This window comes from Rhipicephalus microplus, chromosome 3 (assembly GCF_043290135.1).
Source record: "Rhipicephalus microplus isolate Deutch F79 chromosome 3, USDA_Rmic, whole genome shotgun sequence".
Taxonomy (NCBI): Eukaryota; Metazoa; Arthropoda; class Arachnida; order Ixodida; family Ixodidae; genus Rhipicephalus; species Rhipicephalus microplus.
Window position 1 is genome coordinate 88487796 of NC_134702.1, and position 25240 is coordinate 88513035.

Here is a 25240-nt window from a genome sequence, read left to right on the forward strand (position 1 = left end):
AGATAGATAGATAGATAGATAGATAGATAGATAGATAGATAGATAGATAGATAGATAGATAGATAGATAGATAGATAGATAGATAGATAGATAGATAGATAGATAGACAGGCAGACAGACAGACAGACAGACAGACAGACAGACAGACAGACAGACAGACAGACAGATAGATAGATAGATAGATAGATAGATAGATAGATAGATAGATAGATAGATAGATAGATAGATAGATAGATAGATAGATAGATAGATAGATAGATAGATAGATAGATAGATACGCTCAAAGTCGCCGAAGTTCGCTAAGAAATGCTTTGGAATTAAAAACCAACATGCTCGTGGCGCATTCTTTCGTTTGCTGCCACGATGGTAGAGTTTGTTTCCGTTTAGGCTGGCTGTTCCAACGTTCGATTTTGCGATCTTCGGGCAGCTTCGGGTTGTCTCGGGTTCTCCACACACGTGACCACGACGCTGTTTTCTTTCCAGACCGGAACTAGCTGACTGACCCTCTGGCTAGCTCTGGCTACTAGAGAGCTGCCAGAGGCCTGAAAATTGAAGAGCCCCATTGAGTGATGACTCTTCCGGCTCGTTTATCTCCAATAAAGAGGACGCCGGGAAGCGAAGCTCCTTTGCCCAACTAAACATGTGGGGATGCGATTTGGCCTAACCCGGCCGTCGCTAGTGTTGCGAGGGTTAGCAGAGCCGATCGCGTTCGTGAAAAGCAACGCCGCGCCTGCAACACAAACTAGGCGCGAGCTAGGCAAGCTGAACGCAAGCATTGGCAGTGGATGACGAACGACACCGACGAGGTTCGAGTCAAGCACGCCGATCGCGTTCGAGAATGGAGATGGCGCGCGAGTAACACCGGCGAGAGGCGAGCCGAGAGAGCCGAGCGCAAGCGTCTTCAACGCGGCGACACCACCGACGAGATGTGAGCCAACAACACCGCGTAAGATATCATACACAGTGGCTCGAGTATACCCTGGCCAAGGAAGCCGAGTGGAAGCCCCGACGTTGGAAGGTCAACGCCGACGAATCCTCGACATCGCCGTCGTTGGCACCGTCTCGATAAAGATCAAAAGGCTTTACGTCTCGCAAGCACCAGGCGCCCTCTGCGGAAGCGCCCACCCGCAAGCGCCGGGCTTCGTCGGCCGATCCGGAGGCGTCTCGCCACCGCAAGGCCGTTCGCGTCCGAGCGTGGCGAGACCCGTCCGCGACGCCGTAGGCAACGCCATGGCTGACGCTCGCTTCCAACGAGAGTTCCTCCAACGTAGCTTCGGCCACACTTACCGCCAGCCATAGCTTGAAACGAATCTTCCAGTGCTCTCCACAGCATCCGCGTTAACGCTGTTTTTTAACACAAAAAGTAGCAATTGTACACGCTGCGAATTCACTCGCATCGAAAAAAGGGCAGTTCCCTGATTGATTGATAGATATGGCGGGTTTAACGTCCCAAAACCGCCATATGATTATGACAGACGCCGTAGTGGAGGGCTCCGTTAATTTCGACCACCTGGGGTTCTTTCACGTGCACCCTAATCTGAGCACACGGGCCTACAACATTTCCGCCTCCATCGGAAATGCAGCCGCTGCAGCCGGGGTTTGAACCCACGACCTGCGGGTCAGCAGCCGAGTACCTTAGCCACTAGACCACCGCAGCGGGGCAGGCAGTTCGCTCCTGTCGCAGTGGTTTGCGGTGAGCCACCAGCATATAGGAAATTTTTCGCTCTGATCGCAGCGGAGCAGCGATTTTCGGTCGGGACCCGTCGAAATAGGACCAGGCCGGCCAAGACGTTGAAATTGCGCGTAGGTGTTGGTTTTCGTAATGAACGGTGTTGCGCATTTCGAACTGGATTGGGATTTGAAGGTGTTCTTGAATGACGAAACACGCGTACGTTTTGTTGTCGTTCGTGGAGACTTCATAAGATCACAACGCACTGATCTTTCTATTACATTTGAAAAAATCTGCAGCGTCTGCCACCGTAGAACCGTGGCAAAAAAAAAATTCCCTGCCACTTCAGTCGCAGAGCGAAAATCGCAGAGCATTTGCAGTACATGTGAAATGATTGTGAGCGAACGGAATGACTTTTTTTGCTGCAATCGCAGCATGTGAAACAGCATTTATGGCGCATTCCCGCTTGAGAAGTGAAGCCAAAATGAAATCGCCCGAGAGGTCGAAAAACCACAACCACGTGCGTCGAGAATGTTCGCATACGTTCTGTTCCTGACAATGCTACCGCCGCCACTTTGAGAATAATTGAATTACGCGTGCTTTCTGAGCACTCAATTTCGTATCAAATTCTAGTTTTGTTTTGCTTTTTAGACCAGTGCTGCCAGCAGACGGAAAGTTTTCTGGAGTGGCGAATCGTGCGGTGCCCTCCAGAAGGTTTCAATAAAAACAGGCACCGATAATTTCGATGCACTCAGTCTCAACTATTTCTAATAGATGTGGAGTACTTTTGAAACTATAAATATTGCATTTTCCACTAGACAAATTTAGGGGAAATATATTGCTTAGTAGCAATTCGAGATGAAAAACTTTTTTCATTCAAACTAAGCCATAAAAGACGAATGAAGATTCACATCAAATTAACCGGTTAAAAAAAGATATAACGCGGCAGAATGTTCGTTGAAAAAATTGTTCTGAATGAAGAGTACCAAATGACACACACAAAAAGGTACCTTGTACACTCTCTCACGTTTCATCTCGCAATCCTGTACACGTCAGCGGAGTCCAGTCCAATAAAACCGCAACCGCTCTCTTTTTTTTTTATAGATTACAACAAACAGCGCTTTCCGCTTCTCATTATCCACTTTTATATCACACTTTTTGTACTTCCGTGTTCATTACTGCATTCCACAATTAATTTGTCCCAAATTTCCGAACAGCGATTGCCGGAAAGCCAAATCTTCAGAGCGTTACAACAAATTGATGATAACGCTCTCATTGCTCCTTCATTCATCCTTTGGCACAGACTAGCACGGATGTAAATTCCAGCGCGGGAAACCGAACGTTCTCTGTTCGTAGTACAAGCCAGTCGGTGCCCTCTTTTTTTTCTCGCGATCCATGACGCCTGAGGGTTCGCATATATGTCTCCATAGAGCTGACATCCACGCTACGACCATCTGAATAAAAATGCTCTCACCTCTCTCCAGTTACGGCCCCGCCCTCCCCTTTGGCGGGCGTTTCTTGCGCTATCGCTTTTGTCTAGTTTGGCGGGGAGAGGAACGGGAAAGGATAACAAGATTACTCAGCTTCACCGCGAATGCACTCTCATCTCCGAAGAAGGTGTTTCCCGAGATCTAAAAAAAAAACAATACTTAACAAAGCACCCAATCCTTGTTATTTTTGCTGCATAAAACGCTAAGAGAACCCTCAACCGGATCTGTATCGCTATGACTTCCCGACGTTACAATGAAATTCCGGTTAAAAGAGTAATTTATGTCACACTTTCTTCCTTCACCACCACCGCACCCTTTCCTTTTTCGCTTTCTCTCTTTCCACTATTGGGTATAAAAGCGGACTGCAGCCTGCATCACTTCAGCAGCCCTTGGATTGCCAACGGTACTATCGCAGCAACCATGGTAAGCCCGAACTGCCCTCAGCCTTGAGCCGGCCTACAGTCACCTTGAAGATTTAAGCACGATAATTTCAGTGCTTCCTTGGAGCCCATCTATAGTCTCACCGCGAATACCAAGAGTCGTACTTATCAGAATCTTTAAAATGCAAATATCAGGGCTGTGTTACGTTATCGACATTGTATGATTCACTGACGCTCTGGTTTATCGGCTACATCGCCAAGCCTGCGAATTCCTGAGAGGGTTTAGATCACTAACGTCAGGCAAACATACATTCCAATTAAAAATGAAGCAGCCATATTAACTGCAGAAAACTTATTGTAAACGTCTATGATAGTTAAGTATAAAGCAATGCTAATCTAACATGTGTAGAAAAAATAGAGGCACTTATTCTTTCCCCCTTTCATGAATATTTCAGTGTCGGTAACCACTCGGCAGATGGCTACGTCACGCAACCTCCCCTCCTCCCCTAGCCAATCACGTGTTCACGCGGATTCATCATCCTCTGAAAGTGCAACCTATTATTGCACGTACTAACTTTCAAGTAAATCCACTTTTTTTGTCATGATATAACAGAAGAATAACTTACTTATCTTAAGTATTTCCACTCTAAATCAAAAATATTTCAGAATATTATGTGAAGTCAATTTAGCGTAAATGCTTATGTTCACCTTAATGAATCAAAATATTTGTGCACATCCTAGTGTTGGTCTTTAAACGTCTTCAGAGACGTACTAATTTAGCAACGCTTCTCGGTCCTTTTTTGCTTCTTTTTATAGCGCTGCTTTTGTCGATTCGTGCTATGTACGCTGCAACGCGGTGAGGCTTTAAGCAATTTAGTAAAGATAGGTCTTTTTTCATATTAGTTGTACTGTTGTACTCCATTGTTGGAACTATGTACATGAATACCTCCACTCCCATTTGTTATGTTCACTTAAGTATTCTTGAATATCTACAAGTTGACTGCGTTATCGCAATGAAATTCTACCAAGCAGTGCCTGCTCAGTCTATTATAGCACGGAGCAGGCATTTCTATACAAGAACAAGTGATTGTATTCTAATCATCGTGTGTCAGCATGAAAAAATCAATATCGATAGTATATTGCAGCTCGAGAACCACATTATCTGTCTTCTGCGTGTATTGGGAACACAAAATGCATACTGTTCGAACCAAATTACGCACTTTCTCTTTTAATTCTTATGATATATTTATTGAAGAGCGTAATAAACATATACTCAACAAATAAGCTCGAAAACTTTGGTGACCGACACACAATGTCCATGCCATAATAGACCATACACGTATCAAGTGCAGTAAGTTAACTGCATTTTTGAAAGCCAACATTTATTTTTTGGAGTAATCACCACTTAACCAGAGCCCTAAAGCACTGTAAGAGGTAATGGAAGATCAGCGACTGGTAAACAATGCAGACATACATCCCTTTCAACAACGCTCTATTCGATTGATATCAACACAATCACTTAAAATTTACAGTGCTCTTTGTACATCATTTGCTCCACGCAGTTCCGCGTCTGCGTCGTCCTCGCACTGGCCTCCAGCGCTCTTGCTGGATTCATCAACGGTGGCCACGGCCTCTCTGGTGGTGTTGGTCTCGGCAGTGGCGTTGGTCTCGCCAGCTATGGTCTTAGCCACGGAATCGGCTACTCCGGCCTCACCGGCTTTGGTCTCGGTCACGGACTTGCCTATGGACCAGCCGCCAGCTATTCCGTCGCCGCTCCAGCTGTTTCTGGCGTCGTATCTACTTACCAAGCTGCTCCCGCCGTGACCGCGGTCCACGCCGCCCCAGCTGTCGCTGCTGTCCACGCTGCCCCAGCTGTCGCTACTGTCCACGCTGCTCCAGCTGTCGCTACCTACGCCGCTGCTCCAGCCGTCTCCCGCGTGACCACCTACCAGTCCGCCCCAATTGTTGCCGCCGCCCCAGCCGTTGCCACCGTTGCTGCTGCTCCAGCTGTCTCCCGCGTGACCACCTACCAGTCCGCTCCAGTCGTTGCTGCTGCTCCAGCTGTCTCCCGCGTGACCACCTACCAGGCCGCTCCAATTGTTGCCGCCGCCCCAGCCGTTGCCACCGTTGCTGCTGCTCCAGCTGTCTCCCGCGTGACCACCTACCAGTCCGCTCCAGTCGTTGCTGCTGCTCCAGCTGTCTCCCGCGTGACCACCTACCAGGCCGCTCCAGTTGTTGCTGCTGCCCCAGCTGTTTCCCAGGTCACCTATCAGGCTGCCCCAGCTGTGACTAAGGTCTACCAGGCCGCTCCAGTGGTCGCTGCTGCCCCTGCTGTGTCCCGTGTCACCTACCAGTCTGCTCCAGCCGTCGCTACCTTTGCTGCTCCAGCCGTGACTAAGGTCTACCAGTCCGCCCCAGTTGTTGCCGCTGCTCCAGCTGTCTCCCGCGTGACCTACCAGGCCACCCCAGCTGTTGCTACTGTTGCCGCTGCTCCAGCTATCACCCGCGTTGCTACCATCCAGTCTGCTCCAGCTATCGCCACCTACGCCGCCCCAGCCGTCACTAAGGTCGTCCAGTCTGCTCCAGTCGTGGCTGCTGCCCCAGCTGTCGCAACCGTCGCCCACGCTGCTCCAGTCGCCACCTTCGCCGCTGCCCCAGCTGTCGCTACAGTTCACGCTGCCCCAGCTGTCGCTACTGTTCACGCTGCACCAGCTGTTGCCACCACCACTGTCCACCACGCCCCAGCGGTCGCTACTGTCGCCCATGCTGCCCCAGCCTTCGCTGCCTACCATGCCACTCCAGTCTACGGATATGGTGTTGGAGGCCTCGGCTACGGCGCTGGCCACTACGGTCTCGGCCACGGCATTGGTGTCTACGGCCTGAACTACGGCTATGGTCTCGGCACTCCCTTCGACTACACCGCTCTCCTCCGCAGGAAGAAGTGTAAGTATATAAATTTGGCAACAATTCTGACTGCTCTATTTACTGGCAGAAAACATGATCACTCATGTGTGTTCATTTCTCTTTGCAGAAATTGTTCATTTCTTCTGAGGACATCGTACGTCGAAACCACGAAAAAGATTTTTCTGAGCTTGTGCTCAGTTGTGAATAGTGTGAAATACCGTTTCCAAATAAATGGTTTCAGTTGTACAAAGAAGGTAGTTGTCATGATAACGTCTTTTGAGTCAGTGTTCTTCCTGAATTATCACTCTACTGGGCACCGCTGTTCCAAAGCAAACAGAATGAATGTCTACGCCTGGCAGCTTCATGGTCATTTTGGGAAAATACTCGCACAAAAGGAGTACACAAATTTAACAAAAATGTTAAGCTAATTTATGGTATGAACTTCAAAACAGAAGGCTACAATGAATAGACATACGTGTAACACTTCCTTCGGTGGCACGTAAATGTGCCACCAGTAACGTAATCATGCAAGTTGTGTCAAACAGGGAACATTTGTCTTGGACACACCTTCTTCTGCCGAGTGAATAAAGAAAACAGTTGTAAATTTATATATGTTTTAATATAATCCATTCATGACACCCTTCACTTATTGCGTGGCTCGCTCCTAATTGTTATATTATATAAATATGGTGCAGGATCAGTTTCTTCCTGTTTCTTGTAAGATGTGTTTCTGTGTCTTTTAAGTCTTGCTATCAAAGACTGGGGGATTCTTCTGCCTATCACTTTCGCTGTATACATGCGTATGCTAGAGTGAACTAAAGAAAGGTTCAATATAAAGGTTTCTCGTCCTTTGCTAAACACATTGATTTACTAGAAAGTAGAGGCACCTGTGAATTCTCACCCATGCAGGTACTAAAGTGGTAGGCCTAACTTGACCGGGTAAAAGTTTCTTCCCGATGGCTTGTATGCTTGCTGTTTCGATGGTTATACGTTTTCTTTTCCTTATCACAGTTTTCCTTTTTTTTCCAATTTTCTGTTTTTTCTTCATTTCTACTTATATCTATCCACATCGAAATGGTAGAAGAACAGGGGAAACAAGACTTCTGCAGCAAGACTGATAGTTGGGCTAGTTGGTGACACATTATGGGCGGTAACAGCACAGAAACTCACGGGACGAAGAGAAAGGGCACAAACAAGTGCTGACTCCTAACTGAAGATTTATAATAATACAAATTTACTGAACACATAAGACAAACATACAGAACAAGCATGTTTGTTTAAATTGATTTTGTGTCACGCCTGAGCAGTTACCGGCAGCGTAAAATTGTTAATGACGTCGACACAGTCTCTCGCTGGCCCCTCTGCGCATGTTTTGTATGTTTATCTTATGTGCTCATATATTTTGTGTATTTCAATAAATCTTCAGTTGAGAGTCAGCGCTTCTTTGTGTCCCTTCTCTTCGTCCCATGATTTTGTGTGCTGTTACCACCCATAACAATACCTCTCTTCGGCAAGTGTGCACGCTGAACTGGCTATGCTGTTTGTAGTTTCGCCGGCGTCAATCATCATGACACTCCAAGAACATTATGAACAGACGTTTTCTTTGGCGCGGGCCAATCCTCAATTGGCTGTGCCATATATACGACTTTGCCTGCGCCACGCCAAGCTACGGTAGCATAAAACAATGACAGTGTATGAGTGCATGCGATAGCGCATTCATTTAATGTGTTTCGCACTGGAAACGACAGATGCGCGCGGAACATGCAGCCCATGCACCCGACAGAGCTGGAAGATCGTCTTTTCAAGAGCCCTTTGTGAACTCTCTTTGAGCAGCTAACAAGTGCAGGTAACATGGCTCCCACAACGTCATAAATCATCCCATTTTTTTCTAAATAAGATATGCCATTATTGGTTATTCTGTGTCCAAGTGAGTTACCAGCGACACATATGTGCGGCCTTATAATGTACACATTGGTGATGGTGCGGCTGATGATAATGAGAATATGTCATAAGGCATTTAGTTGATTGCATGTTTTCAACAACGCACTAGTAATGATAATTGCACTTTGTAACACCACATCACTACTTTAATTTCCTCCTACTATATTATAATTATTATGCGATTATTTGGCAACTGACGCAAGTACTCTGGCGAGATACCCACTACGCTGCCTATTATCACCCTGTTTGGGATACAGGCACGTAATCTAGGTCAAGTGTGCCCTTTCGCGATGTTGCTGATGGTGATGGATAATAATGACGGCCTTTTGTAACGTTGTACTCACTCGTTGCACAGTTAGCATTGTGTGACGCCTGGTTGTTAATCTACTCTCTCACAAGCCTATATTGCACATGGTAACATGATTGCTTCTCCAGTAATGAGCCTGCATAGAGCCTTTTTGCAAAGCAGTTTCAAGCACCACCGTTGCTTGGTCATGGTGAGAGGCCTGTTTCAAAACGTTTTTCTACAAACGATAACTCTGCTTGGGAAACTCAAAGCAGAAATTTTGTTCTCCTTTTTTTTTCTTTCTGTCTGTCACATGATTCAGCCCACCAGTGAGAATTTGAGCTCTTCTTGGCTGGCCAGTCATCTTAATCTGGTGGAAGCGTTGATACTTGTGAATATTGCCAATCAAACAGCAAGTATTACGCATATCTGAGGCGCAACATCAATACGTATTAGTTGGTGTGTTCAATTATTAAAATACATAAATACGTAATTACAAAGACCCTTGTGTTTCTTACGTTTCGCTCTAAATGCATCACTATGCTTGAAGAAATTCTCCGTCGATGACATGGGGCTGCAACTTGCCAGTGAACGTGGGTTCTGTACAGGCTCCTGTTTCCCGGCATTACTACGAGATGGTAACCATATCTCACGCAGCGCCTCCAGACAAAAGGCTGTCGTCTTTCAATGGAATTGGCGGCCAATACGGTTAGCTTGTTGTCCGCGTCGGCGTTACCTTTCACGGGAGATAGCATGTTCACGTTCCTTTTCATCCGGCAGAAAGACAATGTCTAACGTGTAACGCGCTTATTCTTCATCGTCATCAGCGTCATCGTGTTTATAAATGGTGGCTACCTTGCGGCGTGATCAGCGTCATCGTCACCATGAGTACGGTCAACTGACAACAGACAAGCCCAGACGCCTAAGTGATTCACCCAGAAAGTTGCTGCCAGTGTTCTCGAGATAATTGGTATAATCAGTCGCAGCTCAGAGGTTTGAGTGACTTCCTTCACAGCTCATTTCGGCTGCGCATGATTGGGCTTTCCAGGCATAAATTAGAGGACCTAAAGCGAGAAGAGAGTATAAGTTAAACGTGCTTCATCAGTATGTGGTGATGTTTGCCTAAGATCGACTCTGGTGGGGGTGATAATGTCAACTTTGCTTGCAGTGCATTCCATCGCCCTTGTAACAATGCGACACAAACTGCATGTACTCTTAAATCACAGCAAGCTGTAATCATGGATTGATCGTGCCGACTCGAATAGAACAGCAAACACTGCTCACTATACATTTCAACCTAACAGACACGTATGGCGTAACGCCAAGGGTGGCCTTACGTTGGGCCACTAGCAACTTTTTGCGGGCAAGTGTAGCGGTGGTCGATGTTGAGGCCAGGATAAGCGCGCAGCTACTGAATATGCACAAACACAGGTGTCGACTGCGTAGGCTTTCCCTAAAGCACCATGAATTGCCATATAGGCAGCTACTCGTTAACTGCTATGCATGAAATATATTCTCATGAAGCATGCGATCCACGGAATGCTTTTTTTTCTAATTTTTTGTATCAAGGAATGAAGGAAATACCACTTGTTTGTGCGCGTAACTTTCCTTCCCGCATCGAAATTGTTCAGGCTGCCACAATTGGTATGAACATTGGCGTTACACCGAAATAGCGTAATCATAATGAGGCGCATCTGGAGCAGAGCCTTGGCGAAAAGAGAATTGTCTCCTTACTTTAATAGCTGTGGACACCTTGGAATATTTTGAGGTCTTGGCATTTTGGTGAGAGCTCGCCCTGTTTTATTTGTGTGATTCTAGACAGAACCTATATTTCTCGCATTAAATATTACATGGTGCAATTCATCATGTCCTTTTTTTTGTTAAACACAGATGATTGTATGTCTGCTCTCATTATGTACTCAGCAAGTTGAACGGCAGCTATCCGGCTCTGAGGAGGAAGAAACGACCTTATCTACACCGAGAAATGGATGAGGTAAGGGGAGAAGGCATCAAAGGTTATAGAAGATGGTCAGTCGAGAAGCCGCTTGAGCTGGCTGCAAGCTTTCCTGCCTCAGCGACTCTAATGGCCTAGTACAGAATGAAGACTTGGTTTTCTAGCCGCCATATGCCTACGAAAGTCTTCTTTCGCTTCTGCCATGATACCAGGCTTCGATGAGATTCATTGATGTATACTTTTCTTTTGAGTTCGTCGCAGAAGCTCATGATGACGTGCATATACCTTCTCACAATAAGTCACAAATGCACGATGCCTGTGTTAATCAACTTACCTACGTGAAGATTGAAATAAATTTCATGTTAAAACCTTTTTTGCCGCAACAGTTGTGTGTGACAAGGTATCATTACTAAAATACCACACAGACCCGGAAAGATTGACAAAGACTCATTCATTCACTCTGCAGATTTCAGAGGTCCACATGCGAACTTATGAATACCATTCTGTACGGCTTGCTACGATTTATAGCTGCTCTGATTGACAGAATCAATACTTTAGTCCATAATTCATCATGCAGATATTACCCTCGGCCGTGGTGTAGTCATTACGCTGCTCCCGTGGTGAGCTCAAGGTCGTCAGATTCAGTCCCGGTCATGGCAACTGCATTTCAATGGAAACATATGCTGGATGTCCATGTACTTATTATGACGCAAATGCAAAAAAAGGGAGTAGGCATAAATTTTTGATGTGGTCAACTGCGGTGTCTCTCGTAGAATTATCTAGTTTTTGCAGGTGATACGTGAGCAGTGACTAAACTATATTAGCTCTATAAATTATTTTAAACACTAAGAAACGGCGTTCTTTGCAATTTTCTGAGGCTATACAGCTCATAAAGTCATAGCCATCATCAGGCAGCACCAAATGAGTATTTTGTGGTGGGGAATAAACAAAGAAAAATCATAAACTTGCATAAAATGGTCTGCACCACTACCGAGGTTTGTTCCTCCAAGGATCAAGTTTAAAAGTTGCTCATGCTTCGCATAGAAAAACATTTTTTACGAAGTGCTCTTAGTCACACTATATGCTCTCATCTAATGTTTACCAATGCAGTAGCTAAACATAGTCCAGCTTATTATGTACTGGGTATCGAAAATTAGGTTTTGTGGATTTCCTAAAATTCAGTGAAGAGAGATACGTGAAAACAATTCTGGCAGAACTGATCCAGGGGAGCAAAAAGTAAGACAATTCTTATCGCAATCAGCTACCCAGTATTCAAAGATAAGATGAATAAGTGTTGAGTGACTACAATAGGTGTGCACATTCCTATTGAAGAGTTTGAGAATGGTTACGGCAATAGACTTCGGATCATGCATGCTCGGGTTCAAACTTAGTGTCTAGAAAAAAATTATTTTTACAAAAGATTTATTTCCTTGTGCAAATATGTTTATTCCCTGTCATCAACTATAGCCCAAGCATCTGTCTTATCAAGTTATTTCTCTCACTGTTTTTCGTTTTCTTTCATTAATAATCTTTCTCTCTACTAGTTATCTTACCCATCAAGGTTATTGCAATCCATGCGAGAAGAATTGGCGCACATGTTCTGGGAGTGAAGCACAAGACGACGAGGACGCAGATGGAGAAGAGGGCGCAACGAGCGCGCGCTCGTCCATGATGAGCATAACTTCCATGTTGCTCTGGATAAATAAACTAACATCTCCGCTGATCGAAGTGCAGGCATTATAATTTTTGCTTATGCATTTAACCCGCTGTAGGACTGAACGACTCACACGACAGCTGCGGGGTGGCAGGGATCAGCTTTGTGAAAGTGCCCCGTGACTTGCGTGCGTAATCGTCCAAACAGCCATTAAAATTTTCAGACAGATCTCTTACTGCATTTAATTGCTAGAAAAGTCCTTCCACATTAAATTATGCAGAACGTGACTGCCTCCAGTTTTTCAAGATTAGCATGCATGCTCGCTTACTGTAGTCCCCAAAGAGTTCACTAATCGCTATTTTTTTTAGTTGGTGGCTCACAACGATTGCTACACCGTTAATACACGGCCACCCCTTATCGCACTCAAGATTGGTCCAGATTGTATTTCTTAACTGTGATAAGCAATCATTGCCGCTACATGGTTCAAATAATCCTGATCGAGTGTTTTGCAGACGTCAGTGAAATTGTTATCAGGGAATGAGATCTCGATGCGCAGATCGCAATCGAGCCTGATCGCAATTCAAAGTGACCGCGTAGCAACACCTGATCTGCATTGATCCGAATAAGGTTCGGACTTAATAGCGCCTAAAGTACCAGTGTTAAGATGTTGATTATTGACGCACTCTTTGCCCCACCCGGTACATAAGCTATCTGCAAAGCTCGTCTTCAAGTACCTCCCAGTGGTATTCAATAATAAAGTCATAAAGCTTATTTCTGGACACCTCGTATAGTATCACTTGTTGGGGTGTATTTCATTCATACCGACCAGGAACAGATAGTAAAATTTATACAAGGAGTACAAATACAACGAAGATGGCCTCTGGACTACATGAATAACGACCGTTCAACGAAATGAATTCTTGGTAAGCCAAAAGAGAGAATGAAAAAGAGAGACCGAAAAAAATATACCACAAATGAATAAAGGCAACAATTATAGGAACTAAAATAAAATTACTTATGGAGAAAAAACCTACTACTAAGGCCGCCACCGCCAAGAAGGCATACGAGGCAACCAGCAAAACTAGTTAGGGACCTGAGTGAAAAAAATGCTCTTCCGAGTTCAATATTTACCTGAGCCAGAGGCCGTCTATAGGGCCCGTGTGGTGACAGAAGGGCTTGTCTTTTCTGCCCTGACGTGGAAGCATCCAGCATAAGTCTTGGACTGCTCCTCGGGACCTTAATAAAGTTCTTTGTGCCATAGCAAGGGCTCCTAGCTGACGCCTAGGCATGGGATCCGCACCACAAAGGCCGTCGGATTCTCACAATAAAGACTCTTCCTCCTCCTGAGGCAGTGTTGCGTGATCCTGCACTGTGTGAAAATTATGAAGATTTGTAGCATAGCAGACTAACCAAGATTATCGAACTTCGCACCTACAATAGCCTTACCTTAAGAAACCACAGGTACGGACACATTGGAGTACTAAGCGCTGATTGAATGATTGATTTATATGTGGGGTTTAGCATGCCAAAGCCACCATATGATTAAGAGAGACACCGCAGTGGGTGCCGCCGGAAATTACGATCACCTGAGGTTCTTTACCGTGCACCCGAATTTGAGCACATGGACCTACAGCATTTTCGCCTCCTTCGAAAATGCAGCCGTCGCAGCCGCGATTCGATCCCGCGAACAGCGGGTAAACAGCCGAGTGCCTTAGCAAGTAGACAACCGCGGCGGGGCAGCAAGAAGTGCCGAGTCAAAGCCATTTTCGTTCTTCTAGGTCACCGTGAATCACCAGTGCGATCTCATGACAGATGTGTACTAATAATCTCCAGCTCAAGGAAAAGGCATTTACCGAACTCAGACTTTAGATATGTGTGCGTGTTTAGATATGCGTGCCTGAGTGTATCCGGCTGTATGCATAGTAATGCATGAGTCTGTAACGGGCTTGTGTATTCAGGTGTCTGAGAGTGAGCGTGTGTACTTCTAAGAATTTGTGAGGGTGACTCTGTGAGTGAGCGATGGTAAATGACCGTATAGGAACGTATGTGCTCGAAAGATCATCTGTGTCGGTTGTCTACTAAACTTATTAACAAGAAAGCCATGAAATACCTCATCAAACACGAAATCGACCATCCGCATCGGTGGCGTCCACGCGAGTGATGCAAAAGCACATCACGTTGTGATACTGCTGCATGACATCACCGATCACCAAATTTGTGACGTCGTTAGATGACGTCATCAGCTGAAATCATGGTTGGCTGGGGTGATCACCGACGTTGTGCAAAACCATGAGATGAAGGAGAAAGCTTAAATGCCTCCGATTCTAGACAGAGAAAAGCAATTTAGATGCAGAACGTTTTTGCAAGAGGAAGGAGGCGGATAAACACAAACGACTAGGAATAAAGCCATTAAGATGGATTCGGCTTGTAGGGGTAACAAGCCTGAAGCATGAAAGCAGCAGGGCAACCTTCGTTGTTTCTCTTTGGTATATTCTATCTTTTTCACGTTCCTTAAATTTTCTCCCGTTTTTTTGTACATTTTCCTTAATTTTTATTTCTTTTTGTTTTTCTTTCTATTCTTTACATTTATCTTTGAACTTCGGACTCCGTTCTTCTTTCAATGTTTTTATACGTGCTTCTGTGCTTCGAGTTGCGGTTCCCTCCACCTAGTGTTAATTTTCGTACGTAAAATCATCATCAAGGCGTGTTATTATCTGCATTTATTATCAGCATCAAGACCTCTCCTTGGCGCGATGCGCTCAATATGCTACAGCTTGCTTTGTCGTTTGTGCTGTTGACTGCACAAATCGACGACAGTGAACAATCCCCGCCCACGATAGCGCATGGCAGCCAGGACTCCTAAAGTACTCTGTACTAAGAAATGCGTTTGCTTTCGAGTCCTCTGAGACAAATGCATGACAGACCCGGCGAGTGTTTTTTTTTTATGTTTTCTTAACTGCAATATGCATAGCTCTGGCTCTGATTGTCCAAACTGCGTAACTGTAGCAAAAGCAGCTTTTAGGCTCGGTGGTTTTGCAATACTAAGGTGAAGGTCTTCAGACTCTCCACAGATTTTCTCATCTAAATGCATGAAGTGCAGTAACAAAGCCGATGTATTATTTAAAGACCGAGATAAATATCAGGATTTGGGCCCGGTATACGAACATAGGTAGGCCTGTATTCAATCCCACAGTAGCGTCGATGGCCGAAATTGCTTTCGAACAGTAGCCCATAAAGTCATGTCGTTAAGAGTCGCGTGAACGGATCACTCCTACCTGTTTTTACTTCCAACAAGTGGCTCCTTATTTATTAACAAGACTCCTTGGAGTCCGGTTAATGGCTATTGCAATGTCGCGAGGCAAAAACGTAGAATCACACCACTTCTGAAAGCACATAAATTGCGTAAGATTCATTTTATATAATTGCGAAGATTCATTTCAAGCCATCGCTAGAAATGAATCTTCCAGTGCTTTCGCAGCATCCGCGTTAAGGCTGTTTTATATCACACAAAAAGTAGCAATTGTCCAGGCTGCGAATTCGCTCGCATCGAAAAAAAAGGCAGTTCGCTCCCCCCGCAGTGGTTAGCGGTGAGCTACCAGCATGTTGGAAATGTCCCGCCCTGATCGCAGCGGCGCCGCGATTTTCGGTCAGGGCCCATCGAAATAAGACCGGGCCTGCCAAGACGTTGAAATCGCGCGTACGTGTCAGTTTTCGTAATGACCGGTGTTGCGCATTTTAAGCTGCATTCAGATTGGAAGGTGTTCTAGAATGACGGAACACACGTGTGTTTCGTTGTCGTTCGTGAAAACTTAATAATATCACAACGCACCGATCATTCCTTTACATTTGAAAAATGCTCCAGCGTCTCCCACCATACAACCGTGGCGAGAAAACGTTGCCTGCCACTTCAGTCTCAGAGCATTTGAAGTTCATGTGAAATGAAACCACCATTAGCGTTGGTTGTGAATGCAGCAAACGGAACGACTTTTTTGCTGCGATCGCAGCATGTGAGACAGAATTTATAGCGCATTCCCGCTTGAAAAGTGAAGCCTTAATGAAATCGCTCGTTGACACTCGTTTTGTCCCTCACGCCACCACTGCCGCCGCCACCTTGAGAATAATTCAATTTCGCCTGCTTTCTGGGCTTTCAATTTCGTATCAAATTGTAGTTATTTAGTTTATACGCAAACTACTGAAAAGAAACAGTTTGCTTCTTTTCAAACGTTGTTTGGGAAGATAAGCCGGCAGAAATGACGAGCTAACGCACCGGCAGTGGTGGTGGTTTATTCAACCGGCTCTATACTGTCCTTATGCGCAAGACACGTTGGGCCATGCCAAATTGCTGCTGCTACACCATCTAATTCCAGAGTTCTCGGCGATCGTAATCTAAACAAGGCCTTCGATGAAAGCATCCTCGTTGAAGCCGTCAAGCTGATGACAAGACCTTGATTAGCAGTGTAGCAACGCAGCACAAAAGTGCACTATCTTTCAGAGAGACCCAAACACATAAGCAGTTGCCATATTGAATGCGAAGCATTTCTTAGCGAACTTTGGCTACTTTGAGCGCATCTATCCATCCATCTATCTATCTATCTATCTATCTATCTATCTATTTATCTACCTATCTATCTATCTATCTATCTATCTATCCGCCTACGACTGTTAGCTCTCCTGGCTGTTTAAATAATAGTATCGATACAAAACTTGGTGTGGCATAACATGAATGCATGAATAACATATTTGACTAGTCATAACATAAAAACTATGATATGTATGTCAATAATCTTATGATTAACGTTTCATGGTCCTGCCGCTCCTGTGGTGGTTTCGTTTACAAGGCGTGTTGCAAAACTGGTATGGTATGGCATAATTGCATGGCGAACACAAGTGACAGCCCTAACATGAAAATCATGGAAAATCATGACTTGCGTGTCGTGTAAGAACATGGCTACATGCCACGCTCATGACGCACTCACGGCCGTTTCGTTCCGCGGGTCAAGCGAGGCGCTGAGGCAGGCCTGGTTGGCGTGACCACGGGCACGGCGTGAGGCGCTTCATTTCCATCGAGCTCTCGTGCCCCGGCACCCATACCACACAGGTGTAAGGAAGCGGAGTTCAGCTGTTTCTCAGACTTTTGAGAGCTTCGGCGGAGATTCGGCCTCGCGTGTAATTGCGGACAGTGGATTGGCAATCTGTGAAAACTACGACCGCGTCCTTCCCAGTCGTAGTGGCAAGGGCGATCGCTGCTTCCTTGGCAGACTCGGAGCTCCGCATCCGGAGGGTGGCGGATGCCAGCTCTTGTCCTTCTGCGTCGACCACAGAGAAGTGATTCTTAAAAAGAGAAAAGAAGAGAAAAGTGAGCCCCGTTACTGTCTGCTTCAGTGAGCGACACCGCCACAGTAGCTCACGAGGGATGGGGGTGAGGAGGGATAAACAGGATAGGAGTAAAGATGTAGGAAAGCCGAAGAAGGAGAAGAGAGGGAGAGACGTGAGGTGGTAAGCCAGAGCGAGCGACGACAAAGTGAGGGGATAGAAGAGATAGGAAAGATGGGAGCACGGTCACTGGAGTCCGAGGACGGGGCGCACCTGCGAGAGCTCCTTTGGCGTCGGTGGATGGCGTAGAGCAAGTCCAGTAAGTCAGAGCTGCACTGTCGTCGGAGGTGGAAGGTCGTCGGCGGCAGGAGGTGACGTAGGGCGAGCGCAGTCGGCCAGAGCCACGCTGACGCCGGAGGTCGCAAGCGCGCGGAGCGCGCGAGCGCACGACCGGTCGGCCCGAAATCCAGCAAGCGAGTCAACCGCGTCGACCACACTTAAAGCGTAGGCATTTTCGCCCGGGTATTTTGCCGTGTCGATGTAGCGAACGCCTGGATCGTGTTGTTGTCTTCTGCGGATGGCGCTGACTCGAACGATTTGTCTTTCCCGATGGTACTCGGGATGCATGTTACGCGGTACTTGGGCGATGGCAAATGATTCTCGCATGTATGGCGGCATCTTCTTTTTGCGCTCTGCCTCGCAGATGTAGCTCTCGCTGTAGCCCAAGCGCTCAAGGACCGATCTGCCCGTCATCGTAATCATAAGTCTCTCGAGTTGGCTGGTCCGTTGGGCTTCTGCCAGCTCTTGCCAGATGTTGCGTATACCCATTCTTAGGAGTCTGGTGGTCGACGCCATTGGAGGTAGCCCTATGGCGAGCTTGGTAGCTTTGCGGATGAGCACATTCAGCTTGTCGACTTCAGATGTCTTGAGAGCGAGGTACACAGTTCCATATGTGATTCGGCAAGTTAGAAGTGCCTGCACAACTCTCAGGGTATCGTTTTCCTTCAGGCCTGTTGTCCTTCAGGCTCTGTTGTGTCACCACTCCTTGTCAACGTAGCACTCCTTAAGCTCCCACGGCTTCTCGAAAAAATACAGGGCCTACGTCACGCCATTTACGTGGACGATATTACGCTTTGGACTCGAGGCCCTGGAGAGCAAGAAAGCTGCCTTCAGGAGGCACTCAATGTCATAAAGAACTACCTCGAAAGCTGCGGCCTCCATTTTGCACCTAAAAAATTGGAATTACTTGTACTCACGGCCCGCACGCGAGGAAGACCTGCAACCTGCGAAGCACCAGACCCATGCATAATCCTTCACGGGGTCCAAATACCGAAGGTCACCTCGCTTCGCATGCTCGGCTTGCATCCGCATCACGACGGATCAGGGGCCGCCACGCTTAGTAGACTTCAACGCACAGTCTTCCAGCTCACGCAGCTCGTAAGGAGAGTCGCAAACCGACGCAAACCGATGCTGCCAATTTTTTTTTTGAAGGCTTAATCTTCATATCACAGTGGCAACATTAGCTGTGGTATGTGTCAGAAAAAATGTAGCTGTGTGATAAAGTGCATGATGAAATATTCGCCACGCTGGCTGGCTGTTTATCTCGGAGAACACACGTGGCGGCCTGTGCGAGGAACAGTGGCATCGCCTTCGAAAATGTTCAGTGTTGACTGTGGCGTGTAGTGTGCGCTGAAAGGCATCGATAATATTGGTTCACCTTTACGTACGGGGAAACTGGAATATTGTGCGTGGTGTGTGCAGTGTGAATAACGCAATGCGTCCTGTTTGCGAAAACACTGATATTCGTTGTGGCACAGTTTCAGTCTCTACAGGATTGGAACTTTACAATCTGACATTGTAGTTAATATAAAAGTACATTTGACGCGATCATCTGGGATTAGGTACATCACAGCGTATGCGCGGCGTGCAGAAAAATAAACGTTCATGATCTCCGGGTGGTATATACGACTACGCATGAGCTATAAGCATGTTGTAGCGCTGCCGAATCAGCATATATGCTTCACTACGGCTATAACTGGTATTATTGAATACCTGACACGGGTTAATAGAAGCAGCGGTAATTTTTATTTCTTATCTACTTTGTACTTTTACGGCTCGATCCTTATGAAGTGACAATGCACATTAGAAGTGTGTATCAGACCTAAAGGAGCAATATGTATGTACGAAAGCACGTTATATGTGTTAAATTCAACAAGGTAAGTGTGCCAGATTATATTATTTATCATTAGGATGTCAGGTTTTACATCACATGAATTTTCACTGGGTTATTGAAAAACGCAGCGGCAGAATGTCGCTTTGATTTTCTCGAGGATATGTTAACCTCACCCTAACCCACGGCAAGAAGTGTTTCTTTCTTTTTTTATTCATCTCCGATCAGGTTTTTGCGCAATAAGTGAGAATCCTATCCATGATATCGCGCACAGCAGCTCTATACCATGCTGCGGCCAATGATGTACGTCGTTTATACTGCATTGCACATGCCACGATGGAAATAGAATAAGTTTACATCCGTGCCATGCAAATAATTCTCAAAGTGCCGCTCACCGTGCTCATTCAAAATATTCGCTTTCGACAAAGATCAGACTTGTTTATGACAGCCATCTACGTGGGTGTAGCTCACTGCGTGCTAAAGTTGCGTCTCTCATTATTCTAAATAAAGTTTCTCCATCCATCCAACATCGACGAGAAAATTTCCACACTATGAGAAGTGATCTTTCCGTGACCCCCTTTCTTCAAAAGCTGTGACTTTAGAACACAGCAATGTATCAATTTCTGTCGAAGGAATGCAGACACGCAGCTCTGCTATGCAGAAAGATGCCGCCGGAAGAACTTTCTTGCCAACCAGCAGCTGCTCTGAGAGAGGATATGGTGGGCGGGGTGCCCGCAGTGGCGTCCCACTATTTACAAACAGGGAGAGGTCTATTGGCCAGCGCAAAAACGCAGAAGTGTCACAGCGTTGAACCACAAAAGCCAGCATGAAAAGCAGGAGCCCATGCAAAGTGCAGCCGCACTCCGTGGCCCCCCTTCTCCGAAGAGGCTCAGCGTTTCCGCGCACAGCACAAGTATTTCTGCTGTTTCGCGAGTCAAATATTCTAGGCCGAAGAGAATGAGCCGGTACGCGGCCAGCATTTTTTCGCGTTCGACAAAGCAAGGCAATCCGATACCACAACAAAGAAACTTCAGCAGAGCGCCAAGCAAAACTATAGCGAAAGTGCCGCGTTGACCTTTTTAGGTCGCAGCCAAGTTTCTTTTCTTTTGTTTTGTTTTTGTTTCGACCACTGCTGCGAGCACACGGAGAGCTTTCTAGAGTGGCAAACAGTGCATGCCTACAGAAAAGTTTCGATAAGAAGAGGCACCAATTATTTTGATGCACTCAGCCTCAACTATTTTGTATATATGTGGAGTAGTTATGAAACTATAAATATTGTATTCAGCATTACAGAAAGTTAGCGGAAATTTATTGAGTAGTAACATTTCAAGATATAAAACGTTTTCATTCAAACTAAGCCATAAAAGAAGAATGATGATTCACATCAAATTAACAGCTTAAAAAGATTTAACGCGGCAGAATGTTCGTTGAACAAATTGCTCTGAATGGAAAGTACCAAATGACACACAAAAAAAGTACCTTGTACACTTTCTCGCGTTTCATATCGCAATACTGTACGCGTCAGCGGAGTCCTGTCTAATAAACGTTCAACTGCTCTCCATTTTTTATAGATTACATGAACAAAACAATAGCGCTTTCCGCTTCTCATTATCAACATTTATATACCACTTAAAGTAACTCCAAGCCCATTACGGCATTCCAAAATTGATTTATTCCAAATTTCGGAACAGCGAATGCCGGAGAGCCAAATATTCAGAGCGTTACAACAAACTGATGATAACGCTCTCATTGCTCCTTCATTCATCCTTTGGCACAGACTAGCACGGATGTAAATTCCAGAGAGGGAAACTGAACGTTCTCTGTCCGTAACTCAAGCCAGTCGGTGCCCTCTTTTTTTTTCTCGAGATCCATGATGCCTGAGGGTTTGCATATATGTCTCCATAGAGCCGACATCCACGCTGCGACCATCCGCATAAAAATGCTTTCACCTCTCTCCAGTTACGGCCCCACCCTCCCCTTTGGCGAGCGTTTCTTGCGCTATCGCTTTTGTCTAGTTTGGCGGGGAGAGGAACGGGAGAGGATAAAAAGATTACTCAGCGTCACCGCGAATGCACTCTCACCTCTGAAGAAGGTGTTTCCCGAAATGTAAAAAAAACATTTCTTAACAAAGCGCCCGATCTTTGTTATTCTTGCTGCATAGAACGCAAAGCGAACCCTTAACCGGATCTGTTTCGCTATGTCTTCCCAACATTACAATGAAATTCCGGTTAAAAGAGTAATTTATGTCACACTTTCTTCCTTCACCACCACCGCACCATTTCCGTTTCCGCTTTCACTCTTTCCACTATTGGGTATAAAAGCGGATTGCAGCCTGCATCACTTCAGCAGCCCTTGGATTGCCAACGGTACTACCGCAGCAACCATGGTAAGCCCGAACCGCCCTCAGCCTTGAGCCGGCCTACAGTCACCTTGAAGATTTAAGCACGATAATTTCAGTGCTTCCTTGGAGCCCGTCTATAGTCTTACCGCCAACACCAAAAGTTGTACTTACCGGAATCTTTAAAATGCAAATATCTGGGTTGTGTTCCGATATCGACCTTGTATGACTCACTGACGCTCTGGTTTATCGGCTACATCGCCAAGCCTGGGAATTCCTGAAAGGGTTTTGATCGTCAGACAAACATACATTGCAATACGAAATAGAGCAGCCATCTTCAGTGCGGAAAATATATTGCAAACGTCTATGATAGTTAAGTATAAAGCAATGCTACTCTGACCTCCCTAGAAAAAAGAGAAGCACTTATTCTTTCCCACTTTCATGAATATTTCAAAGTGGGTCACCACGTAGCAGATGGCTACGCCAGGCAATCTCCCTCCCACCTCTCTAGTCACGTGTTCACGCAGATTCATCATCCTCTGAAAGTGCAACCTATTATTGCACGCACTAACTTTCAGGCAAATAACCTTCTTCGTCGAGATATAACAAAAGGATAAGTTACTTCTCTTCAATGTTTTTTCTCTGAATCAAAGATATTTCATAATAAAATAGGAAATCAATTTTGCGTAAATGCTTATGTTCAGCCTAATGAATCAAAATGTTTGTGCACATCCTAGTGCCGGTCTTTGAACGTCATGAGAGATGTACTAATTTACCAACACTTATTTGTCGTTTTTTTGCTTCTTTACAGAGCGTTGCTTTTGTCGATTTGTTCAATGTATGCTGCCACATGGTGGCGCTGTTAAGCAATATAGTAAAGATAGGTCATTTTTCATATTAGTTGTGTTGTTCCTACTCCGTAATTAGAACTATGTACATGAATACCTGCACTCCCATTTGTTATGTTTACTTATATATTCTTGAATATCTAAAAGTTCACCAGATTATCACAATAACATTCTACCAAGCAGTGCCTGCGCAGTCTTTTAAAGCATGGAGTAGGCATTTCTATACAAGAACAACTGATTGGCTTTTAATCATCTTGTGCCAGCATGAAAAAAATACCGTTATAATATTGCGGCCCGGGTGACACATTATCTATCTTGTGCGTGTATTGGGAACCCGAAATGCAAACTGTTCGAACCAAATTACTCACTTTCTCTTTTTTGTTATCATATTTTATTGAAGAGCATAACAATGATCATATACTCAACAAATAAGCTCGAAATTTTCGATGACCGACACGCAATGTCCACGCCATCATAGACCATACACGTATCAAGTGCAATAGGTTAACTGCATGTGTGAAAGTCTAACATTTATTTTTGGGAGTGATCACGACTCCACTAGAGGCCTATAACATTGAAAGAGGTAACGAAAAATCAGCGACTAGTAAACAATGCAGACATACATTCTTTTCAACAACGCTCTGTTCGATTGTTATCAACACAATTATTTAATATTTACAGTGCTCTTTGTACATTATTTGCTCCACGCAGTTCCGCCTCTGCGTCGTCCTCGCCCTGGCCTCCAGCGCTCTTGCTGGATTCATCAACGGCGGCCACAGCCTCGCTGGTGGCGTTGGTCTCGGCAGTGGCGTTGGTCTCGGCAGTGGCGTTGGTCTCGCCAGCTATGGTCTTAGCCACGGAATCGGCTACTCCGGCCTCACCGGCTTTGGTCTCGGTCACGGACTTGCCTATGGACCAGCCGCCAGCTATTCCGTTGCCGCTCCAGCTGTTTCTGGCGTCGTATCTACTTACCATGCTGCTCCAGCCGTGACCGCGGTCCACGCCGCCCCAGCTGTCGCTGCTGTCCACGCTGCCCCAGCTGTCGCTACTGTCCACGCTGCTCCAGCTGTCGCTACCTACGCCGCTGCTCCAGCCGTCTCCCGCGTGACCACCTACCAGTCCGCCCCACTTGTTGCCGCCGCCCCAGCCGTCGCCACCGTTGCTGCTGCTCCAGCTGTCTCCCGCGTGACCACCTACCAGTCCGCTCCAGTCGTTGCTGCTGCTCCAGCTGTCTCCCGCGTGACCACCTACCAGGCCGCTCCAGTTGTTGCTGCTGCCCAGGCTGTTTCTCAGGTCACCTACCAAGCTGCCCCAGCTGTGGCTAAGGTCTACCAGGCCGCTCCAGTGGTCGCTGCTGCCCCTGCTGTGTCCCGTGTCACCTACCAGTCTGCTCCAGCGGTCGCTACCTTTGCTGCTCCAGCCGTGACTAAGGTGTACCAGTCCGCCCCAGTTGTTGCTGCTGCTCCAGCTGTCTCCCGCGTGACCTACCAAGCCGCCCCAGCTGTTGCTACTGTTGCCGCTGCTCCAGCTATCACCCGCGTTGCTACCATCCAGTCTGCTCCAGCTATCGCCACCTACGCCGCCCCAGCCGTCACTAAGGTCGTCCAGTCTGCTCCAGTCGTGGCTGCTGCCCCAGCTGTCGCAACCGTCGCCCACGCTGCTCCAGTCGCCACCTTCGCCGCTGCCCCAGCTGTTACTACTGTTCACGCTGCCCCAGCTGTCGCTACTGTTCACGCCGCACCAGCTGTTGCCACCACCACTGTCCACCACGCCCCAGCGGTCGCTACTGTCGCCCATGCTGCCCCAGCCTTCGCTGCCTACCATGCCACTCCAGTCTACGGATATGGTGTTGGAGGCCTTGGCTACGGCGCTGGCCACTACGGTCTCGGCCACGGCATTGGTGTCTACGGCCTGAACTACGGCTATGGTCTCGGCACTCCCTTCGACTACACCGCTCTCCTCCGCAGGAAGAAGTGTAAGTATATGAATTTGGCAACAATTATGACTGCTCTATTTACTGGCAGAAAACATGATCACTCATGTGTGTTCATTTCTCTTTGCAGAAATTGTTCATTTCTTCTGAGGACATCGTACGTCGAAACCACGAAGAAGATTTTTCTGAGCTTGTGCTCAGTTGTGAATAGTGTGAAATACTGTTTCCAAATAAATGGTTTCAGTTGTACAAAGAAGGTAGTTGTTATGATAACGTCTTTTGAGTCAGTGTTCTTCCTGAATTATCACTCTGCTGGGCACCGCTGTTCCAAAGCAAACAGAATGAATGTCTACGCCTGGC

General features: G+C 46.3%; 1 protein-coding gene across 1 annotated transcript; it reads left to right on the forward strand.

The window, feature by feature from the left end:
- Nucleotides 1-3376: 3376 nt before the first annotated feature.
- Nucleotides 3377-25136, forward strand: LOC119172515 (uncharacterized). The gene is made up of 6 exons (XM_037423658.2): nucleotides 3377-3582; nucleotides 5102-6482; nucleotides 7353-7363; nucleotides 21923-22147; nucleotides 23659-24922; nucleotides 25011-25136. Coding segments are annotated over exons 1-6 (3072 nt in total). The 5' UTR covers nucleotides 3377-3393; the 3' UTR covers nucleotides 25013-25136.
- The last annotated feature ends 104 nt before the right edge of the window (nucleotides 25137-25240 follow it).